Consider the following 25,383-nt stretch of genomic DNA (forward strand, 5'->3'; position numbering starts at 1 on the left):
GATTTAATTGAGTCAACAGTTTATACCCAATTTTGTGGGTATGTATGTGTTAAGCCATGGATGAACTAACTAGAACTAACCACGTCTCAAGACACGGTTCCAAAGGTACGGTACCGAAGTCGTACCAAAACGGAATTAACATAATCTTCTGTCTACTTAATAAGGTGTCACACTTTGTAGGTAATTACAAATAAATGAAGGTCGGCTCACATGGGTGGAACCTGACTGGAAAATTTTGTCATAAATTGTCTTAGAGCGCCATTCTACGTCTCTGATTTTCATGTGAGTTTTTCCTGTAAAAATATAAAAATTGTTAATCTATTAACTACAGTCCAGGGTGGTGCAACAATCAAATTGAAAGGAACCTAAACCATTCCATTCAAAAAATTCAAAATGATAAATTTCAATACTGACATTCTACTTACTGGTAGCGCAAATAAGCCAAATTTGGTGCTTTCCTGAGTCAGCGCCAAGACATATGGGAAGCACTAAAACAGTGTTTATTAAGAAATAAGGCTTCGATAATTAAAACTGACGTTAAGTACTTGTGATTGCGTCATTTGCGTCCTGAATTGCGCTAAGCTCGCGCTGCGTTGGGCTGGGGCTTGTCATTAGGGCAACGTTGCTGGATTCCGATTGGCTCGCGCTTTGAAACGTCCGATTACGATGAAATAATTTTGAAAAACTAGTATCTACTGGTGTTAACATGTGGATGAGCTGGTAAGGGCGAAAAGTGTGGAACATTTTTAAATACCACTAAGTATGTCCGAAAGCTTTAAAATTTGTTATCGGTTTAAGTTAGCGAAAGAGAATTTTCAATATCGGGACGACGCCATAGTTTCCAAACACAAATGTCAGTTCCGTGTAAGAATGGGCAATATTGCCGGGCAAGATAAGGACGACAGGAATAAATGTAGACAAATCAAAAATCGACGCTGCGTTGCATATTTTTGCATCATTTCAGGATGATTTGTGGTTTTGAGGAATGATAGAACAAAACTGTGCGCGGCGATAGTACCCCGGAACAAGCGCATACCACCTCAAATTACCGACTGACTACTCCTCTTTCCGCTCGCACCTACCGGCAGTAATTTATTACCGCTAACCAGTTTTCACAATATTGTATTACCGCGCGTATCACGTTATTTATTTATTAGTAATTCGGTTCGCAATAACCAGCACCTACATAATCTACGGCCGCGTTCACACCGCGCGTCAGGGGGGTGCGCCGCGATCCGATTGGCCCGCGCGCCGGACATGAGACCAGATCAACCTGACCGTCGTATATTCTTCTACTATATCTCTCATGTCCGCATGTATCTCTTTTAGTCAATTTCGAATCGCTGACACGGGAAGGACCCGGCACCGCGGCGCCCTCTTTTGTTCGTTTTTGTGTTTTGATGGTGTGTCAAGTGCGTGAGGATATGAGGTGATGCCATGATTCTGACCAGGCCCTTAGCTGCTCAGCATGCTCCCTAGGGACGGATGGAGCGCCGTCAGGGCACTAGTGCTGCTGCTCTCGTGCTATCACAACATTAGGTATGCAACCAACATTACGTGTAGTTTGGATGCTTTTGGACCGCTCAAACTCCAGGAAGTGGTTCAGTAATTTGAGGGATTTCGGAAAATCGGAAAAAAACTTCTGTTGAGTTTAGCCCGCTAAAGCTCAATCTCTTCGTATAGAACACTCTATATATACTCTTTTATTTGTTGTGCATTAAGATCGATTTCCCTACAGATATTTTCCATATACCTATGCCCATCTCTCTTAGTGTTCCTTAAAGTGCCTGAAACTCGATTTTAAGCCATAGAACACCCTGTATATTACCGAATATTATGAATATGGCGTCAAAAGGCAAACTTCCTTAACACACTTTCCTCCTTTCCTAATTTAAACCCTCACGCGATCCTTTCAGGCCAATATACCGATAAGGAGCGCGCCGCAACCCTCCAAAGCGTTGTTCAAGGAACTTTGCACATTCTACAGACGTTGCTCAGCTAGATTTCACCAACCCTTACCAAGAATCTTCCTTTTGGTTACAGCATAAAACCTCTTGCCGTAGCCCATAAATCTACTATAAAGAATTTAATCTATCGTTAATCTCTATTGAAACATCGCTCCACTTTTCACTCGTTTTTTTACGTGCGAGTGGAATTTCTCCAAACCCATCAAAGGCCTCGTTAATGGTGTGGACAAACACCGGTTTATGAAACGTCAAACATCGTAAAGAGAGCGATGTGAAGGCGGCACAATGCGGGTGACAGCAAGATTATGAGGATGATGCCGATGATGATGATCATGAGAGGCTTTTAGGTGTATTTTTGTCTCGCTAAAGTGTGCGGTAGATCGGGGAAAGGCGCGCGAATCAGTGTGAGAAAGGCACGATAGTCAAAATGAACTATGGACGTGGAATATAGGGGCGCTTTTGGTTGCACTGCTGATGAAAAACAAGTGAATATAAGTACAGGGGACTCACAGGTCGCTCCGCAAGCGTCGGCTGCGTCGATTTTTTTTTCAGAGCGCAGGCTTGACGTGACAATATCATGAGTATTTTTGATTTGAAACAAGAAAGTTTTTATGTTTAGGGAAGAAGCATGTACTTGGCAACGTTGCCTGTTTCATCATTTAATCGAGAACACTTAAATATCCCCTGTACATTAAACTTTTTGGGGTATTAAGTCGTTCGAGACTTTTGAAAAACCGTGTATGTTGACATAGGGAGTTTTCTCAAAATTTTTGCCAGAAACCGTGTGTCAAACATTGACAAAGTTATCGCGATGATACTGGGTTAACTCAACTTGATACCTCTTGGTACAAATGTTTCAAAGTCAATGGGTCTAGCTGTCACATCTCAGTCAAACTTTGTGACGTTTAATTTAAATTAGGGTGAAAAAATCACTGTCAAATTCTTGGCATCTGGACGCATGTAGTCCCACTATAATTTAACGAAATGGTCGACTATATACATATGTATTTTTGCTTTAATTTGACGGTAAATTTGGTGTCAAACCGGAGCCTGCTTAAATCCACCATAAAGTTAAACCACAATTGAAAAGAACGATCTCTGCACATCCCTAATCGATGAAATCGGTTGCCGATGAAGGTGCTGCGAAACATAGAAAAATCGAGAAAATCGAGAAAAACTTCATAACCCTGAAGAGTATATTATGTCAAAATTGATATAAACATTATTCTCTTTTTCACACGTTCATATTTTGCGCACCACTTGTCGCACTGCGAAGTTAAAAATGATCAAACGTAATAGAACAAAAGACGACACAAATTTGGTAATTTTGTTTACATTGAAGTTTAGTCGAAATCAATATGGCTGAAGCGTGACGGACAAAAACAGGACTGGATGTATAATTTTTTACGATTTGAGGCCCCTCATTGGCGGATGACAGATTAATCCACGGCGGTGACACCGGAGAAAGTGGCGTTAACACAATTTCTTGCCAATATGACGTTGTCATAGGAGCACTAATACTTCGCGGCTTTTCGATCGAAATATCGCTTCGCTTTTAACGGAACGTCGCCTACATCCTGTTTTTCTAGTTCATTGTCACAGACTCAAACGGGATTGAAAAAAATGGTCAAACGTCATAATGAAACAACAGATAGTTAAAAAATATCATTTTGTTGGACCGAATTCTAGCCGAAAACGACACGATTGGCATGTACCAGAAGCGAAAACGTGATTGAGAAATAAGCTTTATTCGATCACGATAGTGACCAAAATGAACATGATTGACAAACGGAGGCAACCTGAAACAATAACTGACAACTTGTCAAATGTCAGAATAAAACAAATAGCAGTCGCAGAGCTATCCTGTCATCTTCTTGATTTATATATATTTTTTTTTATTTTAACTTTTTTTATAGTTAGAATTAACATGGCCGGCACGTGACAAAAGACGTTTACGGCTAAGGCGGTGATGACAGAAGACGTACAATGACTGTCAATTTAGAAGGAAAATCAAAGCTTATTGCCGCACTCTTTCGTTATCTCGAACTCTGTTATCGACATTTTTTATTGCTATACCAAAAAAAAAAACGGAAAACAAGTAGCACGTGCATCAAATTTACAATGTGTCGTACTCACGGCGACATGTATTACGCCACGTTATCGCATAAAAATGTATCATTTACGTAGCTATTTAGTAACAGAACCCGAGCGCAGGTATCTTCCAATGCGAAGTAACAATAATTTGCCTAATGTGATTTACACTATGTTATTACGAATGATGCTATTTGACTTATCGCACTGAAGCGATCATAAATAACAATAAATAACTAATAAGGGAACGTTGATTTTTTTATTGCGGTCCCGTTACTCCGAGGTCGTTATCAGTGGTACCGATGCAAAACGGTATGAAAGATCGGCCCTAAAAGTGTACAGTGAAAACAGTAAAAATTCATGTTCCGTTGGGTACTTGCTAGTACCACGATGAATCTCATTCGGCTAGTTCACATTTCGGGCGAATAAATTAATCCGCGTGATGCGTTTTTGCATACTCAGTGATGTGCGAGTTTGAGGAGCCGATGGTGCTGATGGGGCACCGATTGCTCAAGGAAATGGTACTCCTGGTGCTTCTGCTGCAGCAATTCAAGTAAGTTTCTCCATTCAAATCTGATCTATCGCTGATTGAAATGCTCCTGGATATTCATCAGTTCCAACTGTCCCATCGGTGCATTTGAGTCACATGTCTGTTAAGTGGTTTCTTAACGCGTCAGACATATTCGGATTTGTAGTGTCGAACGTCAAGGATCATAACATGGGGTAAATGCGAAAGACAAAGACGCACATAGTGTTAGTAGTTAGGCAATGGCAGGCTAGTTCATGTTAGTTTTTGTGCGATTAGCACAACTCTGATTAAGTCCTGCTGTTTCCTGTCACTTCGAGTTAATTAATGCACTCACGTTATTAACGTCCACAATTTATTTACGAGTTTCGCACTTTGAAAAATTTAAAAAAAGACATAAAATAAATAAAGAATGTGGAATTCTAGCAGGAATTTTCGGGGAAAACTGATGTAGTCCTTTCCTAATTAATGTGCCTTAATTGGTTTACAATGAATTAACACTGCATCATCATTATCGTCATTGTCACTATTAAGTCCTTGCAAGGCCTCGATTCACGAGAAACAATTACTGCCGCGTAATCGGAGTATTATGTGATTAATCTCGAAAATGACGTTTCAGCAAATATTTGGTGCACCCGCCCCGAAAATAACACATTGTAGGCGTTTATTGACGCAATAGATAGCTGAGAAAAGACGTTGTAACATAAATCCCTGCAGTCTGTACGTGATAGAAACTTTGATTCTCTAACTATAAAGATTACAAGCGAAAACAGTCAATGATTGGTCACATTTTCAGAGATGCATCAGATTCACTTGTCAACATTGTTGTCATTGTGTCACTGCTTTAATTTCGTTCAAAACAATGCATATACTTCAGATCGAAGTGTCAATACGGCCAGGAACCTCATAATTGACATCTGTCAGTTGTCAGTTGCATTTGTAGTTTAATCAGTAATTTTCAACGTTAACACCGAAATTGAAAAAAATCGCAGCTTTGAATCTCATCATGACGATCTGTTTTTACTCTTATCCTTCAAGTTCAATAATTTGGAATACTTTGACAGCTCACTGTTACCGCTCACTTATCAGTTATTTCAGCACTTCGTTGACGACTTAATTACAGTTCCACAAACTAATTTGAATTGAAGATTAGCGTGGAATTCCACGCAAATTTCAACACTGGAATCGTTTTGAAAAAAATTCCTATTTGCACGATTGTGTTTTTTCCTACTATCGCCATTTGAAGCACACACATCTGACGCACACAATGACGTCTATCAGCTGCCAATTGCCTCCAAGGTACATTTTCACTTAATAATTGGATGCGTGCGCCAATTTGTTTTAAAGTGGTGCCCACTTGACAGAAAAAACAAAAGCATCCTTAATGCAAATATTTGCCGATCTATTGCATGACTGAACAACGAACAGAAGGTCTGCCCCTAGTCAAAAGTTGGCGACATTCTATTGACACGGGTGCCGTTTTTTGGGCTGCAGATCGCCACGCATTAATGGCCTTATTACACGGTTTTGTCGGCGAGACGCAGCATACGTCAGCACAGTCATCATGTATAAGAGGCAAGAGGTAATGCTGACATCATCTCCTTGAATTCGCCACCACGAAGTAGTGTTTTATTTTTCAAAAAGGGGAGAGGAAACTGTAAAAAATAATACTACGTTCACTTCTTTTAGACCGTTGAGAGAATGACGCAAATTGTCATACATATTTCAACTGTCAAACGCAAAACTGACGCCTGTCAGTTTGTCAATTACTATTACGTCACATTCGAACACAAGACTTCGATATATGCCGCTATATTGTTTGATAGGGATGTGCGTAGACCGTTATAATCTCTCTGGTGTTGAGACAAATGAGTAACAAACAAAATATCGACGAACAATAATCGTCGTCTGGCCGATGGTATTCAGGTAGCCGTCGTCACACGGTAGTAAAATGCATTATGTAAGAATTTTAACGCCTGAGTGATAATTAATGGCGTCTATTAAGCCCGCTACTGATAACAACACGAAATTTCTCCGAGGTGTGAACAATTTTATAATCAGAATCGAAAACGTTTAATTAACAGTATAAAGCCGCGGAGGACGTTCAGTCCCCGTTCCGAGTAAATGCCGAATCAATCTTGTAATGAAGTGTTGCGAGGTCTTGCTTTTAATTAATCTTTGCAGCCTAGAAAACGATGACAAGCACTTAGCTGCCAGTTGGAACCCTATAAACAATAAACAAAGTTTATAGAAGAATCGAAAGTACCCAGGATTGTCACTCGATGGGCAACAAATAGGTTTGGTTAAATTCGTGGAGTAAAGAGAAGATGGCCCATATACGGTGGATCAAAAAAATAGCTATTCCTGATGATGTAAAAGCGCCGAAACAAGTGTCAAATATTTTTCAAAACAGTACCTATTGACAACGTTGCCGATCGCCTTTAGTTGGCTCTTAACCGAGTGGTACCACGGTACCACTCCGTTACCATGTAGGCAGATTTTTAATGAACGGCCTCTCGAAATGTTTTACGTTCATTCACGGATTACCGGAGAGATAGTCAAGTGATCTAAGCTGCGATATTGAGGTGCGCCAACGCCATCTAATTTCGTGTAGTAATTGAGAAAGCTTTCAATGCGGAAAAAGTGTGCCCCTCTGGACATTTAATTCCTCAAAACCCATAAATAAAATTGAATATTATTTGTTTAATTCATCTGCTGTCCGCTAGAGTGACTGCGATCAAAGCGGCGGGAGTGCTGTATAGTTATTAAAAAAATAAGACCTCTAGCTGCGTCTCGAGGATAATTTATTAACCTCGTATCTTATTAGTGCCTATACGAAGTCGTTTAGCTCTACACGAATAGATACATAAAGCAAACATCTCTGTTTCGAGGAGAGAGAAAATCCAATCAGGGCCTGACTACGAGAAACGGTCTCTTGTCAACTGATAACACGTAAAAAATTGAACTTCATTCTTGCATAAGAAATGCACCACATCGAGAGGGACAGTGGCATTCTTGAAATAATCGCGAAACCTGTTAAGGTCCGATGATGCGGATTCGAGTTTTCGACACAGTTCTTTCTTTGGCAAAAAAAAATCTGAAATAATTGAGAAAAAGGCTCCATCTAGTGAACTCTAAAAACGCAAAATAATGTGTCCCCATCTAGCGACCATTTATATGAGCACACATGCTCATTCACACCCTCTATACAGATTTTATCACGTGGCAGTTGACAAATGGAATGACTGGTGAGATGATGAACAACAGCCGAACGGCATTTTATCTGATTTTGACAGATAACATGGACTGTTGGACCACTATCTCAATCTGGCCAAACGTGGGTGACGACAGGTGGCCATTCTAACGCACAGACACATAGCGCAATTTCCTTCTATGAAAATAAATGTGATGTTGCCTCTCATACTGATCCCACCCATACCAATCGACTGATTTCACCAACGGAACGAAAAGAAAAAAGGATGCAACGCCCTCGTAAAAATCTCACACTGACTTTGACAAGTGTTGCAGTGACGTCTTCAAATAATGGCGACATCTATATTAGGCTCCTTGACTCGGTGTTTTTTCCGCTTCACATGTAATAATAATGTCTTTTTCTCTTAAACTCAACGAGAGACGTCGGTGGGCCCCACCCATCAGCGGGGGTTCTCGTCGAGGGTACAACTCTTGACAGGGACCACCCGGCGGTGCTGTCATCGACTCGAATTTTATGATTCGACGGTCAAGTTGCATTTCGCGAAACGGCTCTCTCTGATACGACAATGTAAGCGTTGCCAACTGCTACACACCACAGTTAGCTCCACTGAATTGCCATCGCGATAATGAGGCCGCTAATGACCGTCCTTCAAGACAATCCTCGTTATCTGGCCGAAAAAATAAACCGGTATTATATAAGATAGCGCTTAAGTAGGTCCAGGTGTAGAACAAAACAGGTCAATTTTTACGGTTTATTTACGATGCGGTCACCGCAATCGACAGTTGTCAGGGGTAATAAACTTAGAAATTAACTGTAGGCCCTTTTTTTGTCAAGTTAAAACAGTGGCGGAGAATTTAAAAATTGAATTAAACTGAAATAAAGAAACGTTCCTGGTCGAGTCCACCGTTCGTCTCTCCGAGACATAGATTCCCAGTAAGGAAGGATGATTGTGACGCAAGCACGCATATGCGCTACTTCTGACGCCACTTTATGATAAATCTGACATTAGATAATGGAAGTTGTTTTCTTACAACGTTTCCAGCCATAAGGGTAGATTATGTTTGCCCTTAGACCATTGATATTAATCGTTCATTAATCCAATGAGAATGTATTTTTCCCGTGCTCTAAATTGTGTGCCCTGTAACATACCTTTCAGTAAAAATCCATTGACACTAGCGACTAAAATTTTTTGCCCGCGCAAGCGCCGTCTCTGTTACTCTTCAACGTACCCCACATCTACACTAGTCCACTATTACTAAAATAATTGATTCAAATGGTTGGTTGTCAAATGTGGCAGAAGCTCATCAGCGCCATCTAACATCAACTTTATTCGTTACATGACTGAAGGAGGGATATTTTAAGAGATTCCGAGGTTTATTGTCTCAAGGACACGATATCAACGTATCTGTTTTTAGTTTTCTTCATTCCGAAAAGAATGTGTTTGAGTAAATGGAAAGTACTTAAGCAATGCCTTCATGTAACCATGCGCAAGTTTTAAAAACACGAACGCGCCGGCTTGTTACGTTTCCGACAAACGAGGGCGATAAGCGCACTAATTACCGTTTACTTTTACATCTAATTAACGTTAATGACCCTCCAGACCCGCCTTAAGTGATAAATGGGCTGTGTGTAAGCTTCGTGCCTTAGATAGTTAGATGCATAAACTTATCATATTGAGACATGGAGACAGTTTGACATCATCTCGCCGTCAGTCGTCTTCAACCTCTCTACAACCGAACGTGCGGACTTCTTGTCCTATTGAGCACACCGATCACTGGTCACTGCTGTGTGGTCTATCACGCAATAGTTCTCATCTCTAATCAATGAGCAATACGGGCACTGTTCAGAAAACACCTGTTGGTTCCAGTTCGACAGTGGTGCTGAAGGTTACCTTATGCACTTTCTTCTTGTCTCATTGTGTCATCCCGCAATGATTGTATTATCCACGAACAAAGGGTAAAGGTTCTATGAACCGATACCTGAGCAAGCGACCTCCTATTCACTGAGATGGGAGATAAATGTTCTCTAAATAATACTATTTCTTCCCATACTCTTAATTTCACATTCTCGTTACAGCTATTCATTTGTTACCAATTCGTATACCTCCAAAGGAAATAGATATCTCCTGCAACTCCTGCGCCGCTGTTGTCCTCTAGTTCCGACTGATCGAGAGTACGATGGGCGCGTTCAGCTGACTCAATAACTTTGGATTTCTCTTTCCGTCCCCACACCTTTGCAGCGCACACTAAGGCTCTTCGCACAACCCACAACCTAGGTTTACTCACTTCTATGGGATTTCACCATTATTTCACAGTATTTACGTGATCACTATCAAAACAATAATTATTATTAACATATTTGACGAGATTTACCCGAACGCGGCCGCCACAATTGACAGATCCAAAGCACCGACGACATTCCCATGCAAGAATCCGAATCCGCCCATAAATATCTCAAAAAGAGAATAAGCCCATAAATCCAAAGGCTTTAAGGTAATTGGCCGTTTATATCGCTACATTATAATTCCGATTATTAGGGTTGAACTATTTTAATGGCCAATTTGAGGCTGATTATTCGTAGCGGCGGCGTATGTTAATTTTTGGGATAGGTAGCATGTAAATTATCGTTTACATTGCTCGGGCGGCTTGTTTAAGTCAACGATCTTTGAATATCTAATCTGTGGTTTTCTTCACAACTACAGTTACCCAAGAGCGCTCTTGTAACCGAGAAAAAACCTGCAGATGAATAATTATTAATTTCGCTCTCCTCACTCATATAAATATGTCACAGCAGCTCGTTTGATTAATGCAGGTTATCGAGTCTTATTTACACACCTGATACGTTTATGCAAATTCGATTTGATTTTATCGAAACAGTGGCGAAGGATAATGCTTGACGGGTGACAGTTCCCGAGATAATTAGACGCTAATGCCGTTAGAGCTGCAGCCTCAAGAGATTACGCAGACGTCGCTTTTCTCATGGCGCCAGTACAGCAAACAAATGGTTACAATTTTCTTCTTTGAAATTTCCCAAGAGTAACGATTTTTGACAGTTTGTGTAAATGGAGATCTTGTCGAGCCCAAATAGAGAGAAGAAGAAAAGCACAAAATTTCATAAATTTACACGTTACACTGTAGCTACAATATGAAATTTTTCGTCGCTAAGAAGACAATCAATCAAACACCGGCAACAGTGTTTAATATTTTGACATTGCTCAATACAACGTCAGACTGAAAAAGAGGGTGCTTGATAGCGAGACAGTGCTGAGTGCTGCAGTGTTGTCATTTCTCCAAACTGTCCGGCAAATCACTGGACACCGTAATACTCGATTTTTTATCGCGAGCTGCAGATATATTTATAGGCGTTAAATAAAAGTTTTTCCTAGTGCAACAACTATAAAATTGGGTAAAATACCACCTAAGAGAGGTGAAAAGACGTTTCTTGGATATGCATAATCCTCATGTAATTCCAAATATTGCATAATACCGCAATAATATTTTCAAGCTGCACGGCCTAACATGAATGAAGATGAAGAAGCGCATAAGCTTTTTGTTGTGGGGCTACCTGTTATATTGAAGCTTGAAAATTCATTATAACGAGATTGTATTCCAGGAAAAATCCTGGACATACTGGCAACGTTGCTCATCATTTTTAATATTTTCGCTATGGAATTGATGATGTCGAACTAGCAGTGAGGCAGTTTGGCAGCTGGTCAATTGGACGCTGCACCGTTGCTAGTTTATCGAACCGAAAGTTTTTCCAAAAAGCATTAAAATTTTTTGAATACTTTTTAGGTACCCAAATTTCCGAGTTTCTGTTCGCACGAGTTCAAATGTGCCGATTCCCCTTGACGAACTGAGAATTAAAATTAAAACAAGAGTCTAATTAATGAATGCTATATGATCAACCAGACAGGCGTGCTTTTTTCCACAGAATGCAAATGAGCAATAAATCACTTATAGTGATGTGTGTGTGGTTTTTTTCTATTGCGCAGATGGGTGTCGGCAATGAACATTATCATACAAACTGACCATTACTCACGCCAGTCCACCAATGCCACTCGTCCTAGTTCACGCCTATTTCTTTGTTTGTCTCTCAATGAGAACAATAAAACCAAGGAAGCAACCAATCGTATCGCCCCTCAAAGGTCACGCTCTAATGTCGTTATTCATGCGGCGGCATTATTATTATTATTTTGTATGTTTTATGAAAATTTCAAGGAAAATTAATGGCGGCAATTTATTAGCGAATGCCAAAACTGGGCCGCTCGGTAATAAATTAGCAGGAACAATTCAATTATTTATTTGCAAGCGGACAATTGCAAGGCTTCGGTCACCTCCAGGCGGTGTAACGATTCATTTGAAAAAGATCTGACCTCATAAAGCAATCGATTATAATGCGAAGATACTGATGATCGTCCGGAGGTGAAAAGACATTTATTATGCTGCAGCAAAATGTGCCCCAACTAGTGCTGTCTCAGTCGCTCCTCCATATAGTCGATGTTATTGAGCGTGCGTTTATTGTCATGAAACGTCAGTGGTTTCAATGTTTGAAAGAAACACCGCAGCGTCATCTAATATCGGACATTGGAATTATCTGGGAGGGAAAGAATTTGAAGAAACTTCTCGCAATTTTAACCAACGACGCAGGCCCGGCGGAAGGAAGTCAATGTAAAAAACAACGAGTAACCCTTGTCAAAATGCAATTAATTGATTGGTTGCGGTTGCGCTTTATTTTAATTTACGTCTTTTTCGTCAGAGGGTGCTCCGACATTTGAAATCGCTAATTATGAGGTTTATTGACAGCTTTCGTATTAAAAAAATTCTTCTGATTCAGACGCAGCATTTTAGACAGGGAACCATCAATAGCGAATTTAAGTGCCAATTCGAACACCATAAACCTAGATTTGTGTCGTTAAAACTCTCGTTAAACGCGATCAACAAAATGCGCATTTAACGACCGTTTAATTGTTTTAACGGTTCTTCATTTCGGTTCTCATTAAATTGCACCCGGTAGGGGGAATTCACCATCGTCCATTGTTGTAGGATAGTATACGGGGTGTTCAATCTGGGGGCGGAGGTGTTTTGCTCCAGAATACCAGGGTTGACGGCCAGGCAGAGGGACATGTGTCGATCTTCACCAGGTAAGGGATGATTAAGCAATAATAACTAAATTTTCCGGCCATGCGAAGTTAGGAATTCTGCAAATATCAAATTTCTAACCCTACTTATCTGCCAAATAAGTAGTGAATATCGAGCGAGGTTTATTTGATGTTTTAGATGCGATGGTCGCCATTGGTGACGGCATTAGGATGGCCACTGACGAGTGCAAGCACCAGTTCAGACACCACAGGTGGAATTGTAGTGGAATTGAGAATCCTTCTTCTTTCGGACATGTCGTCATAGTTGGTATGTAGGTATTCCCTTGGTTTATTGGTCGTTTTTATTCAATTTTTAATTGTAATTTGAGCCATCGCAAATTGCAAACACGGCGTATACGGCATTACTACATCCGAGCCGCCTCTTAATTATAACAACGTAATCCTATACTTCGCCAGCGGACGAATGTGGGCCGATTAAAGTTATTGTATGCCCACAGCCGCAACTTATTATAACAAATTTATATCTGATAGGACTGATAGGCCCCCTTGATATGCCTTATTCGTGAACAATGGGAACGAGAGAAAGACGCGGTGGATGTGACCGGAATACCGCGGCATCCCGTGAGTCAACGCCAATTTACCGGAGATCTCTTCTCTTGTTGCGCGTAAAAAATCGGGACACTTGTTTACAAGGAATACGCGAAATAACGCACCGCGGAGGTTCGCGAGCACGTCGCGCAACAAAAATAAAATGGTCGTTTAATTAATGAAGATAAAGATTTATTGCCGCGGTGGCAATAAATAATGGTAGCTGGAAAAGGCGAATTCACCCACACTAGCGCGCATTCACAATATTGAAAATAAACGTTAATTAATGGATGCGCGTGTTTAATTTACGGCTGCGTGCGAACATCTTCAGATTTTCATCTGAACCATTAATCATCGTTGAAGAGGGAAAGAAATTTTGCATGGTCTACTTACATTGTCATGAGGCCACCAAGCAATCAAACCTAAAACAACAAACAATTAGATAAGGATAAGTAATTAATTCGGTTGTACAGAAACATCAATGGAGTAAAAAGGCAAAAAATAATAAAGCTTCAGTGCCTTAAAAACAGTCGTACATGTCGAGTACTTCGCTCCAACTGGCCCCATCTCAAGGACGAGTGAGATTTGCCAGAAGCGCATCACGCCTTACTGTTGGCAGTTGAAACCTATCAAGTCCGGCAGGACATTTGATAATTTTTCCATCTTGCGTGCGATAAAATGACTTTACCGCTCGTACTTGCGAGCTGAAGGTTGTACTATACCACACGCATGCAATAAAAAGTTTTATACCACGCAGCAAAGCTTTTTGGAGGTATTTAACATTGGCGGTAAAATTTGTCGCTCTGACCGAACTCCGCTTTGCAGTGTTCGGTTAACTGCAATAATTGTCCGGTTAAAAGTCACTTTGGGGACATTAAATCGGGAATACAGTTCTCATGGAAATACCTCAATATAGCTTTCCTATCTATACTTAGCCTTAATGAGTGTTCACTCACACTTTTATTGTGATCCCAAATGATCTATTACCGATGCAATTTCTTCACACATATCACCAGTCTTCTACGTATGTTTATGGTACCACTTTCTTCTAATATTTAAGCGCAAAATTGGCTAATTTTGTATTAACTTTTTAGGAGAAAATTAAACATCAAATACACAATTTTTCAAATAGAACTGAAACGTCACTGTCAATCGTGCGAACTAACGAAGATTTGTGAACTGATCTGGTCTGATGCAAGATGGCGCCATGCACCAATTTATTTTCTCTCAGCTGACTAATCTGAGCTTTATGTAACGTCACCCAGCAGGCGCTAGGGGCTATTTTTGGGAGACTCAAAATGTTTTTGCGACATACTTAAGACACACCTAAAGTAGATAATTAGAGGGCATTTGTAGATGCCGATGGCCAACTGTTTTAGCCGGCTTCATCCCTGCTAATCGAAGTCGAAACTTAAAGTTACCTAAGGCATCCGCCAATCAGAAATAACTGTTACTCAGTATAGCCGAAGATGTCAAAAGCCTCTGTTTGAGTCAGCAACGGGAACTTGTAGATCAGAGTTTTGACGAGCATCTCGTGACGTAACTGAACAGTTATTGAATATTACAAAATGAGCTTTGCTATAACGGGTAAGGAAATCATCCCAGTAAGTTTCGAGAATCCTTCCGGGCAATACATAAGGGTTTTCGAACCGCTCAAAAACACCTTTCTGATGGGTTTAAACGGCCGCGCTGCAATTTATGAGAACCGCCGACATAAATAAGACTTAAACAAGCAACACATTTGGGACAGTTCATTCATGATAATTCTCTATTATCATCCAGTTTTTCTACCGTAAAAAAAAATCATTAGAACCCTGAATTTTCATGCTTAATATGGAATGCATCGCGGAGGGTTTAACGGGCAGTTGAAGAAGGCAACTGCCCCTAAATTGTCCCAGTTGCAGAATTTGGTGAAACGCCACGGAATGGTTCAGGGCCTTACGGTTTTTCTGCAGTTAAAAGTTCGCGCGTGCTTCATTAGAAAACATTGTTGGAACCTCAAAAAAAGCGCATTTCCTCTGATACGATTTAAACCATCGTGCGTTGATGTAAATGCCGAAGAGAGATAACGATCAGCACGAATAACGATAATTCGCCGGTTTAACGAAGTTCCGGGGCAAATTTATGCAAAGAAGGAATGCGCCCGAAAAGCGCGGCATTCCCTCAGCTGCTTTCTCGATACCAGACCGTTTTGAATTCCAACAAATTCAACGGAAATCCACGTTTTTCTAATCTAAGTGGGTAGAGAAGCTTATTAATTATGCATCCGAGAGAAACTTTTATCGGCCGATTAACTACATCAGCTTTGTTTCAAACACCGAATTAACTGTCCCGAAAATGGATCGATAACGATTCGTGGGCTTATGACAAATGACACTTTTCCCGGTATGTTAATAATCGGCCGTAATGAAGAACTGCACGAGATCGGCAGGTTGATCAAAGTCTCCTCAACCAAATTACACGAGGGAGTTATTTACGTAATAACCATTGTTTTCACCTGCGAGCATCACACCTTACCCATTAAACGGGGATCATTACTCTTCTACAAGAATCAACCTCGAGGATTATCATGTTATCCCATTTAATCCGTGACAGGCCATAAAGTACGGTATTAACAAACATAAACAAGTCCTTAACCAGCGGGTGGATCGATTCAGAGCCGCAGAAAAATATGGCCCCGGTTCTCATGTTATTATTGTAATAAGGAATGTTGGTATTACATTCATTGGTATTACTGCCACTTATTCGGGATTTTTATAAGTCGACGAAGAAAACGAAGGGAGAGAAGATTGACGTGGCGCCGCTAGATACGAAGAATTGCCGTTGTGACATTACGCGCGTCTCCAGTAGTTAATTACGTGCCGCAGATTTATGGCTGATCACGCGATATGCCTCTATTGAGGGCGAAGCCTGGGAACAGCAAGATCGACTTCATAACTAAACGAGTGCGGAGAGTGATATTTTACCGTACATTAATCCGTACATTAATAGATTTTTCTATCAATATTTAAATGATTTATTCTCGAAATTATGCTTATTCAACACGTCGTTAAGGATCCAAGGCTTGGGCGCATTTGCCTTGCCGCTACTTCGGCATTTATCAATGGATTCTGAAAGGTACTGGGAGAAGATTAACCAAATCCGTGCTTGTCGAAATGATAGTACTACCTTGCACCTGTCTTTCGGAGCTAGAGAAATTCGAGGCAGTGGTGATCTGGTTTGCATTGTTCAGGCTGCCCACTCTCTGCCGGTTGTTGGCTTCCTGCAGTCTCTTGTGGCTGTCCATCTTCTTGGGAGGGTCAAAGTTCACCCTATTTTTGACATCAAAGTCTAATTCGGATTCGCAACCTTTAGGAAAATGCACCAGTTCCGCTGCCGTTTCTCGCGTAGTTAAATTTCGTATTTTAGAGATCAAGCGGACAAAGTAAATCTGGCTGTTTCTCTTTAAGAAATTGAACGTAAATCTCTAGTATTTCAATTAAATAAACCTTAAATTCCGGGCTTTTCCAAGTTGATATCCAATTTGTAACCTGTAGGAATTAGATCTAGTCCGCCGATGTGCGGGTCCGACTGGCGAATCCTGGCTATTGAAGTTCGACCGGGAGGCCCCGGCCGTTTATGTGTGACCGAAGATGTCGACGACGCAGCTCCGGCCGGGGAGTCCCCGCCGTACTAATTGTGCATTTGTGCAAAATTGTATAACTCTACAGGGCTTTTGTAGAGTATAGAATAAATTCATTAATATTAAAAGCACCTAGATTTGGAAAAAATCACACAGGTCTTTCATAGAACAAAAAAAAATCAAATATTACTCATATTTATGACGTCGTCGCTATCTGAGATATAACGTCATCGGTCATTTTTTCAAAAATTCCCCGTTTTTTATTCAAAATATTAAAAAAGCATATTTTATGAAATATCAAACGTAACGAAATGAGGGAATTACATAAGACATTTTTTGAGGAACACAGCATTGATTCAATTTACAAAATTAATAAATAAAAAACAAATTATTAAACAAGATGGCCAAACTGAGCTGTATTCGCCGCCTGCCAATAAGCAAGACAGTAAATTCTTTTTGAACATAGTCGATGAAGTCTGGAGTTTAAGTCGGATTTATTCGTCTTTTTGATCGTCTAAATTTAAAAGCTTAGTGGAATATAATTTGCTTCTTAAATATTCCCACAAAAAATAGTCGAGGGGCGTCAGATCAGATGAGCGAGCGGACCACTCTATAACTCCTCTTCGCCCCATCGACCGATTAGGGAAACATTTGTTTAAGTGCGCTCGTATAGGTGCTGCATAATAGGCAGGTGCTCCATCTTGTTGAAATAGTACATATGTGTTTAGAAAGTCTGGTTCTTCTGGATCGTGCTATAAAGGAACTAGCGCTGGGACTAAGGCTTGAAGAAAACTTAAATGAGAACTTTATGAGAACCGAGAATTCTATCGTGTATTATGGCACTTCAAACATTCACTTTTTGAGGATAACAATTATGAAAATCCATCGTCCAATGGGAATTGTTAAAAGTCCAATAGCAACAATTTTACCAGTTGACGTGGCCATTTAAAGTCACTGTGGTTTCATCAGAACAACTTATTCTTTTTACAAAGGTTTTATCATTGCTGCAGAATTCTTGCATTTGTTCGTGAAACTGATTTCGCCGATCGAAATCATCTTCAGAAAGATCATGAATTAATTGTCCTGTACGTGGATGGTACTTATTCGTTTTCAATGTCTGGTGCAGAATGGAAGCGGCCCTATTAAAGAGAGGTGAAACGTTGCTTACTGTGGAATGTAGATCTTCTTGCACTGCCATCAAACTATTAATTTTTTCCTTTTGCGACATCGAGGATCGACCAGTTTTAGGTTGGATCTAGGACATGCCTAAACTCTCTAAACTTTTTTTCGGCTTTTGAAACTGTGCTTTCGTTAATTGGCTGTAAATCAGGATAATTGTATTGAATCGTTCTGCAGCTTCTCTTTGGGTACGCAGTTTGTCTTCAAATCCGATCACGCAGAGGATTTCAGTTCTTTCCCTTCCGATTAGCTTGGCGATTTTTAAACAATTTTAAGTGGCAAGTGCTATACAAATAATCATACAGAGGAAATGCAAAATAATTTAGACTTGACGAATAAATATTCTGTTGCCGTGAACATTTGTTTATTGTTTTAGTTTTTTTCGGAAAATATTAAAAATAACAAAGATTGGTTTGCATATTTCAATGCTATTTTTTTCGAAAAATGTGTTATGTTTCCCTCCCCCCACATTTATTTTTACACTTTATTTTGTAAAAAAATTGTTCTCTAATATTTGAAATGAAAATATGGCGGTTACCACTAAAAAAAAAAATGGTCGATGACGTCATATCTCGAACAGCGATGACTTCGTTAATATGACTAATATCTAAAAAAAATTGTTTTATTTTAACAAAATCCACGTGTCCAATAATTACTTTCAAAACATGTTAGTTTTAATATTAATGAATTTATTTCATACGTTTACGAAGCGCTGTCTAAACTGCCGCACCCTGCTGCGAAACATATTGACTTCAGTTTTCCATTTATTTTCATTTTTCCTTCCATTCAATTCGTCAAAACAATTCACTCAACAAGTCTCACGGGCTTTTTCTTTCGCATGCGGTTCTGGTTAGGGTAGGGCTGACAAATTCAGGCATTCGTGTTGATTCGCACTGAGTGCGGCAAAATGACCGACTTTCATGTTTTATTACGACGTTCAGTAACATCTTTGACAGACGCAGATAAGTTTCGCCGGCCATATTGCCGTATTGGTGTGGCCGCTCGAACTCGCCATCTGCCAACTGTAACCAGAACCACATGTGGAAGGAAAGCGCTGTCAATGTTCGTTTCGTCAATGACGTCACTCGTAATCAATATATTGTCCAAGTTCAGCAGAGTGATCAGTGAAGCAACTGTTAGGATTTCTGCCGGATGACACGCTGTTCTTCAAATACATTTAAATGGGACCTGTCGCAATTTTTGCCCTGACTTGTAACAGTTGCACGCCTGTTGATTCAGCTGGACTCGCAACGGTGCATTTGCGGCGTTACAACGCAAGAATAGAGAATTATCCCCGACTCCGGGAAATCCTGCAAGTCCAGGAAAACGTAATGATTTTTTTTTTTTTTATGTGAATAGGCGGGCGTTTTCTGTGAGAAACTTCTCATGGTCGAAAGTGCGCAACAGCCGGCGGCCCACCGCATACGTCCAGAGATTTGAAATTAATAGCGGCCGAACACGAGAAAATAAAATTTATTATAATTGATTTATAAGGTAGGACTTATTGATATACGGCGCGTTTTTAATTGATTTTCCCGCGATCGGTGAGGTCACGCGATCGGAAAAATGGCGGCGCCAAACACGCGAACACTGATCGAAACGTAATAATTAGCGATAAGGCCAGCAAACGCTCAATCAAAACGTTTCTATTAATCGGGCACAATCGTTTATTATGGTTCTTATGTTTTAGAGCCTTGAAGTGATTTGTGTGAAGAATTCCAGCGGAACCTGCCGATTCTTTGGCACTTATTTGTAGGGTGAACGACATCGAATTATTAAAAAGTCATAAATTAGATTATCGGGCAAAAAACGCGGGCCTTAAGCCTAATTAGGAATGCAAATCCTGCTTAAAATCTGCCCGTAACGAGTCTGCCTTCTCAATTATTACTGACACTACAGGGGCAGCTATTAAACTTTATATTATATTTACAGATAAAACTTTGTTATAGACCTAAACCCGATGGATAAGACACAAAGCAACGCGGGGAACAAATTACGTTATTCGAATCCCCAGGAGATAAAATTTACGGCGTTCAGGTGCGTCAGGTAGTGCGGATTAGTGGACAACTAATATTTAAAGCTTATCTTAATTCGCTGCCAGTCGGGCTTTTATTTATTGTTAAGAAAGACCCGCGAACTATAAACGGACGAAACGGATTTATCCGCGATCGCCGATAATAAATCGGCCGTGCCAAATAGATTTAATCGGCCCGCAGTTTAATTGAAATAAATCGGTGTTTATGTGCGCAAACGTCCGATTGATTTAAATCTGGATGGAGTGACGGACAAGTCACGTCTGTATGGGCAGTAAGGTAATTCTGTCCGCACCCACAAGACAACTTTTTAGTTTTAGATGGTAATAAAAGGCGTGTTATGGTATACCGCATACAAACCATATACAAAAACTATTATATTAAATATTTAAAATCATGTACATGGATGTAATCTGCTCCTATCTCTCTTTCCCGACAAAACTAATGAATAAACATGGCCTAATATCTTGTAGTACCGGTGTAAATGCGGCTTGTTTACATGAAATTGATTGACCAACATGTATAAATTGCCGGCTGGACTTGAACCACGTCACATACGCTGAGTTTATGCGCTGACACGGAGCGCTCAGCGCAGCGGGGAAGCTCTAATGCCTTTTATCCGAGGAGATCGGCCTCATTAGCCCGATCTTTATCGTCACTGCCATCACATGATTTATCGATATTATTTTTTTGTTGCGGTTACGCAACTCGAAACAATTTCGCTATCCGACGAACCTTTCGGAAAGCCATTTGCGATGCAACAAAAAAAAAAGCATTAAATCGGGACAATTTGCATACCGCCTCAATTACAGGGAGGCAGATAAGGTTGCTGTGGGCAGCGGACGTTTTTACGGTTCGCGGATAACATAAGTGGTAATTACTCGATTACATCTTAATTAAGACGGCCATTAACAGCCGGTAAAGTGATTTGTTTGCCCAAGGAAAATAAACCGGTCCGATTCGCTATACTTACGTGAGTAATCAAAAAATTGACTACTAACAACCGACATCTTGGAAATGGGAGAGGTTTCATGTGTCAAATTACCGCACGGTTGCCAATTTGCTCTAATTTTCCCTGCCTACCTAATTTCATAAGCCGTTGATTTACAATAATAATTAAGGAGGCAATGAGGAAATATAATATTCACCTTAATAGACCCATTACGGAGACAACATTATAAGCGTGATTATTTATGATCACTGGCTAAATCTGAAAATGGCTAATTCTGGTTAATCGATGAAAGAACTGGACGTCATATTTTAATATGTTGACAGGGCTCGTTAGCACTAATGTTTTAGACTGTTTTAAAAGGCTTTAAATTGGAATAATCGGGGCGGACGATTGGAGATTGCGTACCTGTCGTCGATATTAAAGATTTAGTAAATCAACCTTTGAGTACCATTTGCCAGAAGCACAAGAACAATCACTTCCAAGCGTGAAACAGATGAGGTTTTTTTGTTTGAACCATAAACAGTTTAAAATAAGCGAATATTTATAGTTTTCCTGTGAGGTAGCAAAGGATAAAAAAAATGGTGGCCTTCTAGGGCTTGGCTGCCGTTGCAGATAGGTATTTCGGACTCAGTCAAAAACGAGTTTCGTTTAGCTGAAGGATTTCAAGCTTGAACTAAGAGGAATGTCATTTAAAATAATCGTTATGGCAGCGAAGATTTATGCGTAAATCGAATTAACACTAGATCAAATGAATTTCTTTTTTACAGCTATGTCAAAGCTCAAAATTTTCCATGAGTTTAAGACACCCAGAAGAAAATGAGCACCCACCATTGCGTTAAGATTGAAACGTCATTTTGTGCATAAAAATTACAGGGTGTTGCAAATCGATAGTCATCAAGTTCCAAAAACGGTAACAAATCACTTTATTCGTCCAAAAATTGGTGGTCTTTTCTATGAGAAAATAACTTCTTTGATATCGTAATACGCGATTCTTTACCAAAAAATACGGATTTTATTAACTCATTTTCCAAACAAGTATCTGCGAGCTTTCGGGACCGTGCAGTGAATTAGGGTACTGGGAGGGTTTAAACAAAGCAAAAAAACATTTGAAAAATGTAATAAATAATATATGAAATATGCAATGTGTAACGAAACCTAAGCGAACCTAACCATAGCCAAACCTACCATGTGTATTTAATTGTTTTTCAATTATGTTATATGCTTGTTTTTATTTGGGTAAGAATGGTTTGGTTGGCTTAGTTTAGGGTTTGGTGAGTTTCGCTATGGGTAGGTTAGGTTAAATTTCGTTACGTTATTTATTACATTTTTCAACTGTTATTTTTTGTTTCATTTTACTCCATCCAGTACCCCTATTCACTTCATAGCCCAGAAAGCGTGTAGATCAATCTATATGGTTTTTCGACTGCAGATTCATACCAAGCGAAACCACAAATCAACTTCTCCTCTAAAAAAAAAAAAAATTAAAAATTAAAGTGAAGACCCCAATATTATTGGCAGATGGTCACATCGCTAAACTAAAGAATGACAGAAAATATTTGGGAGTACCGTTAGACAAAAAACAGAAATTCACTAAACACGCTCGAAGCATGAGAATAGAAATTACTAAAGGGCAAAACATTTTCGTCCGCTGACGTATAAATGTAAAAGAATCAGAACAAAAACTGCAACGAAAATAAATTATTTGCCCGTCAATTCCATTCGCATACCACTGTAAGACCGGGGACACATGCTGAGAGGAAATGCAATGAAAGAAATTAAGCAAACGCACAGTCATGACAAGAATAGGTGAAAAACTGCGACACATTCAAGTAAGATGGAATGACAATCGTCATAACTAGACCATTCTGAATCCTCTTTGCCTTACGAGACAAACAAGATCATTTCGCTTCATTTCCTTTCAACCACTCTATTTATTTATGTACATATAGAGTGACCAACAGCTTAAACGATGCAGTTGATATTAAAAGAAAATCACTTGTCTCAGAGGCATTATATGTATTTTGAAAAAACGACATAATAAAATTGAGTGTTTTAAAATTTTTATTTGTTATACTAGGTGATTCGGTCGTAATGGGGCATGGGAAAACTCGAAATAGGGGACGCCAAAATATGACGATTGGGCCCAACATGCCTTACACCAATGTTACGCATATCAGAATTACTGGGTGTTAAACATTAAAATTTTGTTTCCAAGTTGCCGATTAACTATTTGGATTTCTATAGCATCCACACCGAAATTGGTCTACTTAGGTTTTCTAAAATACCAAGTGAGAATTTTTATTTAATTTTTAGGCAAGTCTTAGAGGGCGTCAGTTACAATCCATCACTTCGGTATGTTTACTCATATTTTTTATGAGTGCAACTAAGGTCAAATTCTATTCAATACAATGAAAGAGTGTCTATTTGTATTCAAAAAAGGTATTGTGGTTTAATCCCGATATTTCTCTTCGTTTAAGAGATATTTACCCATAAGCTAATTCGTGTAGTACCATTTCAATTGCTTAATTCATTAAAAAAATTAATTAATGACAAAATTTAATTTGCCAATCATTAGGAAAATGAAAGGTCATTAACAAGTGAAAAATAAGTCTTATTATAAAATCGATTTTAGCAAAAATGCAAATCATAGCGCGCATCTCACTGAAGGATAAGTTATTAGATCTTGGCCTTGTTACTTTTAAATTAATTTTTTTTACTTAAAAACAACTGTCGAGAAAATAGTCCAATTACTTTGACAAGCTAAAGTAACAGTAGTTAATTAATGAATTGCTATGCGAGTGAACCAAAACCATAACCGTTTTTGAGGATTTGAAATGGTCCGACCTGAATTAGCTCATGGGTAAAAATCTTGTGAACGAAGGGAGAAATGGTATCTACACGAGAGTCAATTTTTTGACTAAAAATAGGCGCTTTTTCATTATATTGAATAGAATTTGACCTCAGTTGCACTCACAAAGAAGCATGGCCGAATATACTAAAGCGGCAGGTGGCAACTAGCGCCCTCTAGTGACTACGTCTAAATAAGATCAAAATTCTTACTTGGAATCTTACAAAACTTAAGTACACCAGTTTTGGTGTTGATGCCATCAAAACTTAAAAAGCTAGTAAAGAACTTTGCATTAAAATTTCAATCTTTAACACCCTGTAACTTTGATACACACACACATGGTATAAAGCATAATATGTTGGGTTCCATCGTCATATTTTGATATCTCCCGTCTCGAGTTTTGTTACGTCCCATTCCCAATAAATCACCCCGTATAATTTTTCTCATTTATTTAAAATTTGAATTTTTTAAAAGCATTTAAATTAACATTTTGCCTCAGATGAGACACACTTAAGAAACGATTTTTTTTTTTTTAGTGAAATTATATTCTATTTTAATATCAAAGCATAAATGGGGCTGAACGCAAAATTGCAACATTAAAATGGGTAGCAAAATTGATATGGCACTGCTAATACTTGATTAGTCCTCCTTTGTTGTCAGTGATTACCTGTAGGGATCTAGGCTTCGATTTTACCGACTTTCGTGTGTCTTCTGAGGTGATGGCGCTCCAAGCTTCGGTAACTTTGCTTATAATATATAGGATGGGGCACCGGAGCAACCCTTCACAGATCCTTTTATTTGGATGTCTGCTCCGGATACTTTTGCGCATAAACTCTCTAAGCTAGTGAACAGTTTTCTTGACACGTACACGCACAAGTAATAAACCGATTTGCTATTGTAAAGTGTAATCTAATTTTTAACTATAAACTTACGAAATTTCACTAAAAACCTTCGGGTAAAAAAACTTGTTTACAATAAGCTAACGACTATTATTTTTTGATGTTCGGATATTTCTGTAACCATAGCAACCAATCCAAGGCATACTCCAGCAATGATTTGTTTTCTTTCATGTTATTATTGAAAACTAAATAAAATCTCATATTAAGGAAAAACGGTAAATGCTAGGTGTAGGACAGCATAGTATCAATTGAAAGGGCATTAATTAGTGATTCTAATTAATACGTAAAAATGCATACTTTCCATTTGATATAAGAAAGTTATAGTAAATGATAAGTGAGCAAAATTTGACCACTCTTTTTGCT

At 39.3% G+C, this 25,383-nt stretch overlaps 1 protein-coding gene and 1 long non-coding RNA gene across 4 annotated transcripts in view; one reads left to right on the forward strand and one right to left on the reverse strand.

Annotated features, from left to right (window-relative positions):
• On the reverse strand, nucleotides 1-25,226 carry LOC136340698 (uncharacterized). Of its 2 annotated transcripts, XR_010732352.1 has the most exons (5): nucleotides 24,789-25,226; nucleotides 13,881-13,909; nucleotides 546-717; nucleotides 426-488; nucleotides 1-293 (listed from the first exon to the last, which is right to left on the reverse strand). It is a non-coding gene; the product is annotated as an uncharacterized lncRNA (long non-coding RNA). The 2 variants fall into 2 exon arrangements; XR_010732351.1 differs by lacking the exons at nucleotides 13,881-13,909; nucleotides 24,789-25,226 and having other exon boundaries at nucleotides 546-1,138.
• The window catches only part of LOC136340654 (protein Wnt-7b-like), a 31,767-nt gene continuing 7,706 nt past the window's right edge, over nucleotides 1,323-25,383 (forward strand). Inside the window, exons 1-3 of one of the 2 annotated variants that reach the window (XM_066284891.1) lie at nucleotides 1,323-1,539; nucleotides 12,844-12,941; nucleotides 13,078-13,206. In XM_066284891.1, coding sequence (XP_066140988.1) covers nucleotides 1,469-1,539; nucleotides 12,844-12,941; nucleotides 13,078-13,206 — 298 coding nt within the window. In that variant the 5' untranslated portion in view covers nucleotides 1,323-1,468. Of the gene's footprint in view, nucleotides 1,540-4,336; nucleotides 4,612-12,843; nucleotides 12,942-13,077; nucleotides 13,207-25,383 lie in introns of those variants that run through there. The other variant, XM_066284882.1, reaches the window with a different exon arrangement.

This window comes from Euwallacea fornicatus, chromosome 1 (assembly GCF_040115645.1).
Source record: "Euwallacea fornicatus isolate EFF26 chromosome 1, ASM4011564v1, whole genome shotgun sequence".
Taxonomy (NCBI): Eukaryota; Metazoa; Arthropoda; class Insecta; order Coleoptera; family Curculionidae; genus Euwallacea; species Euwallacea fornicatus.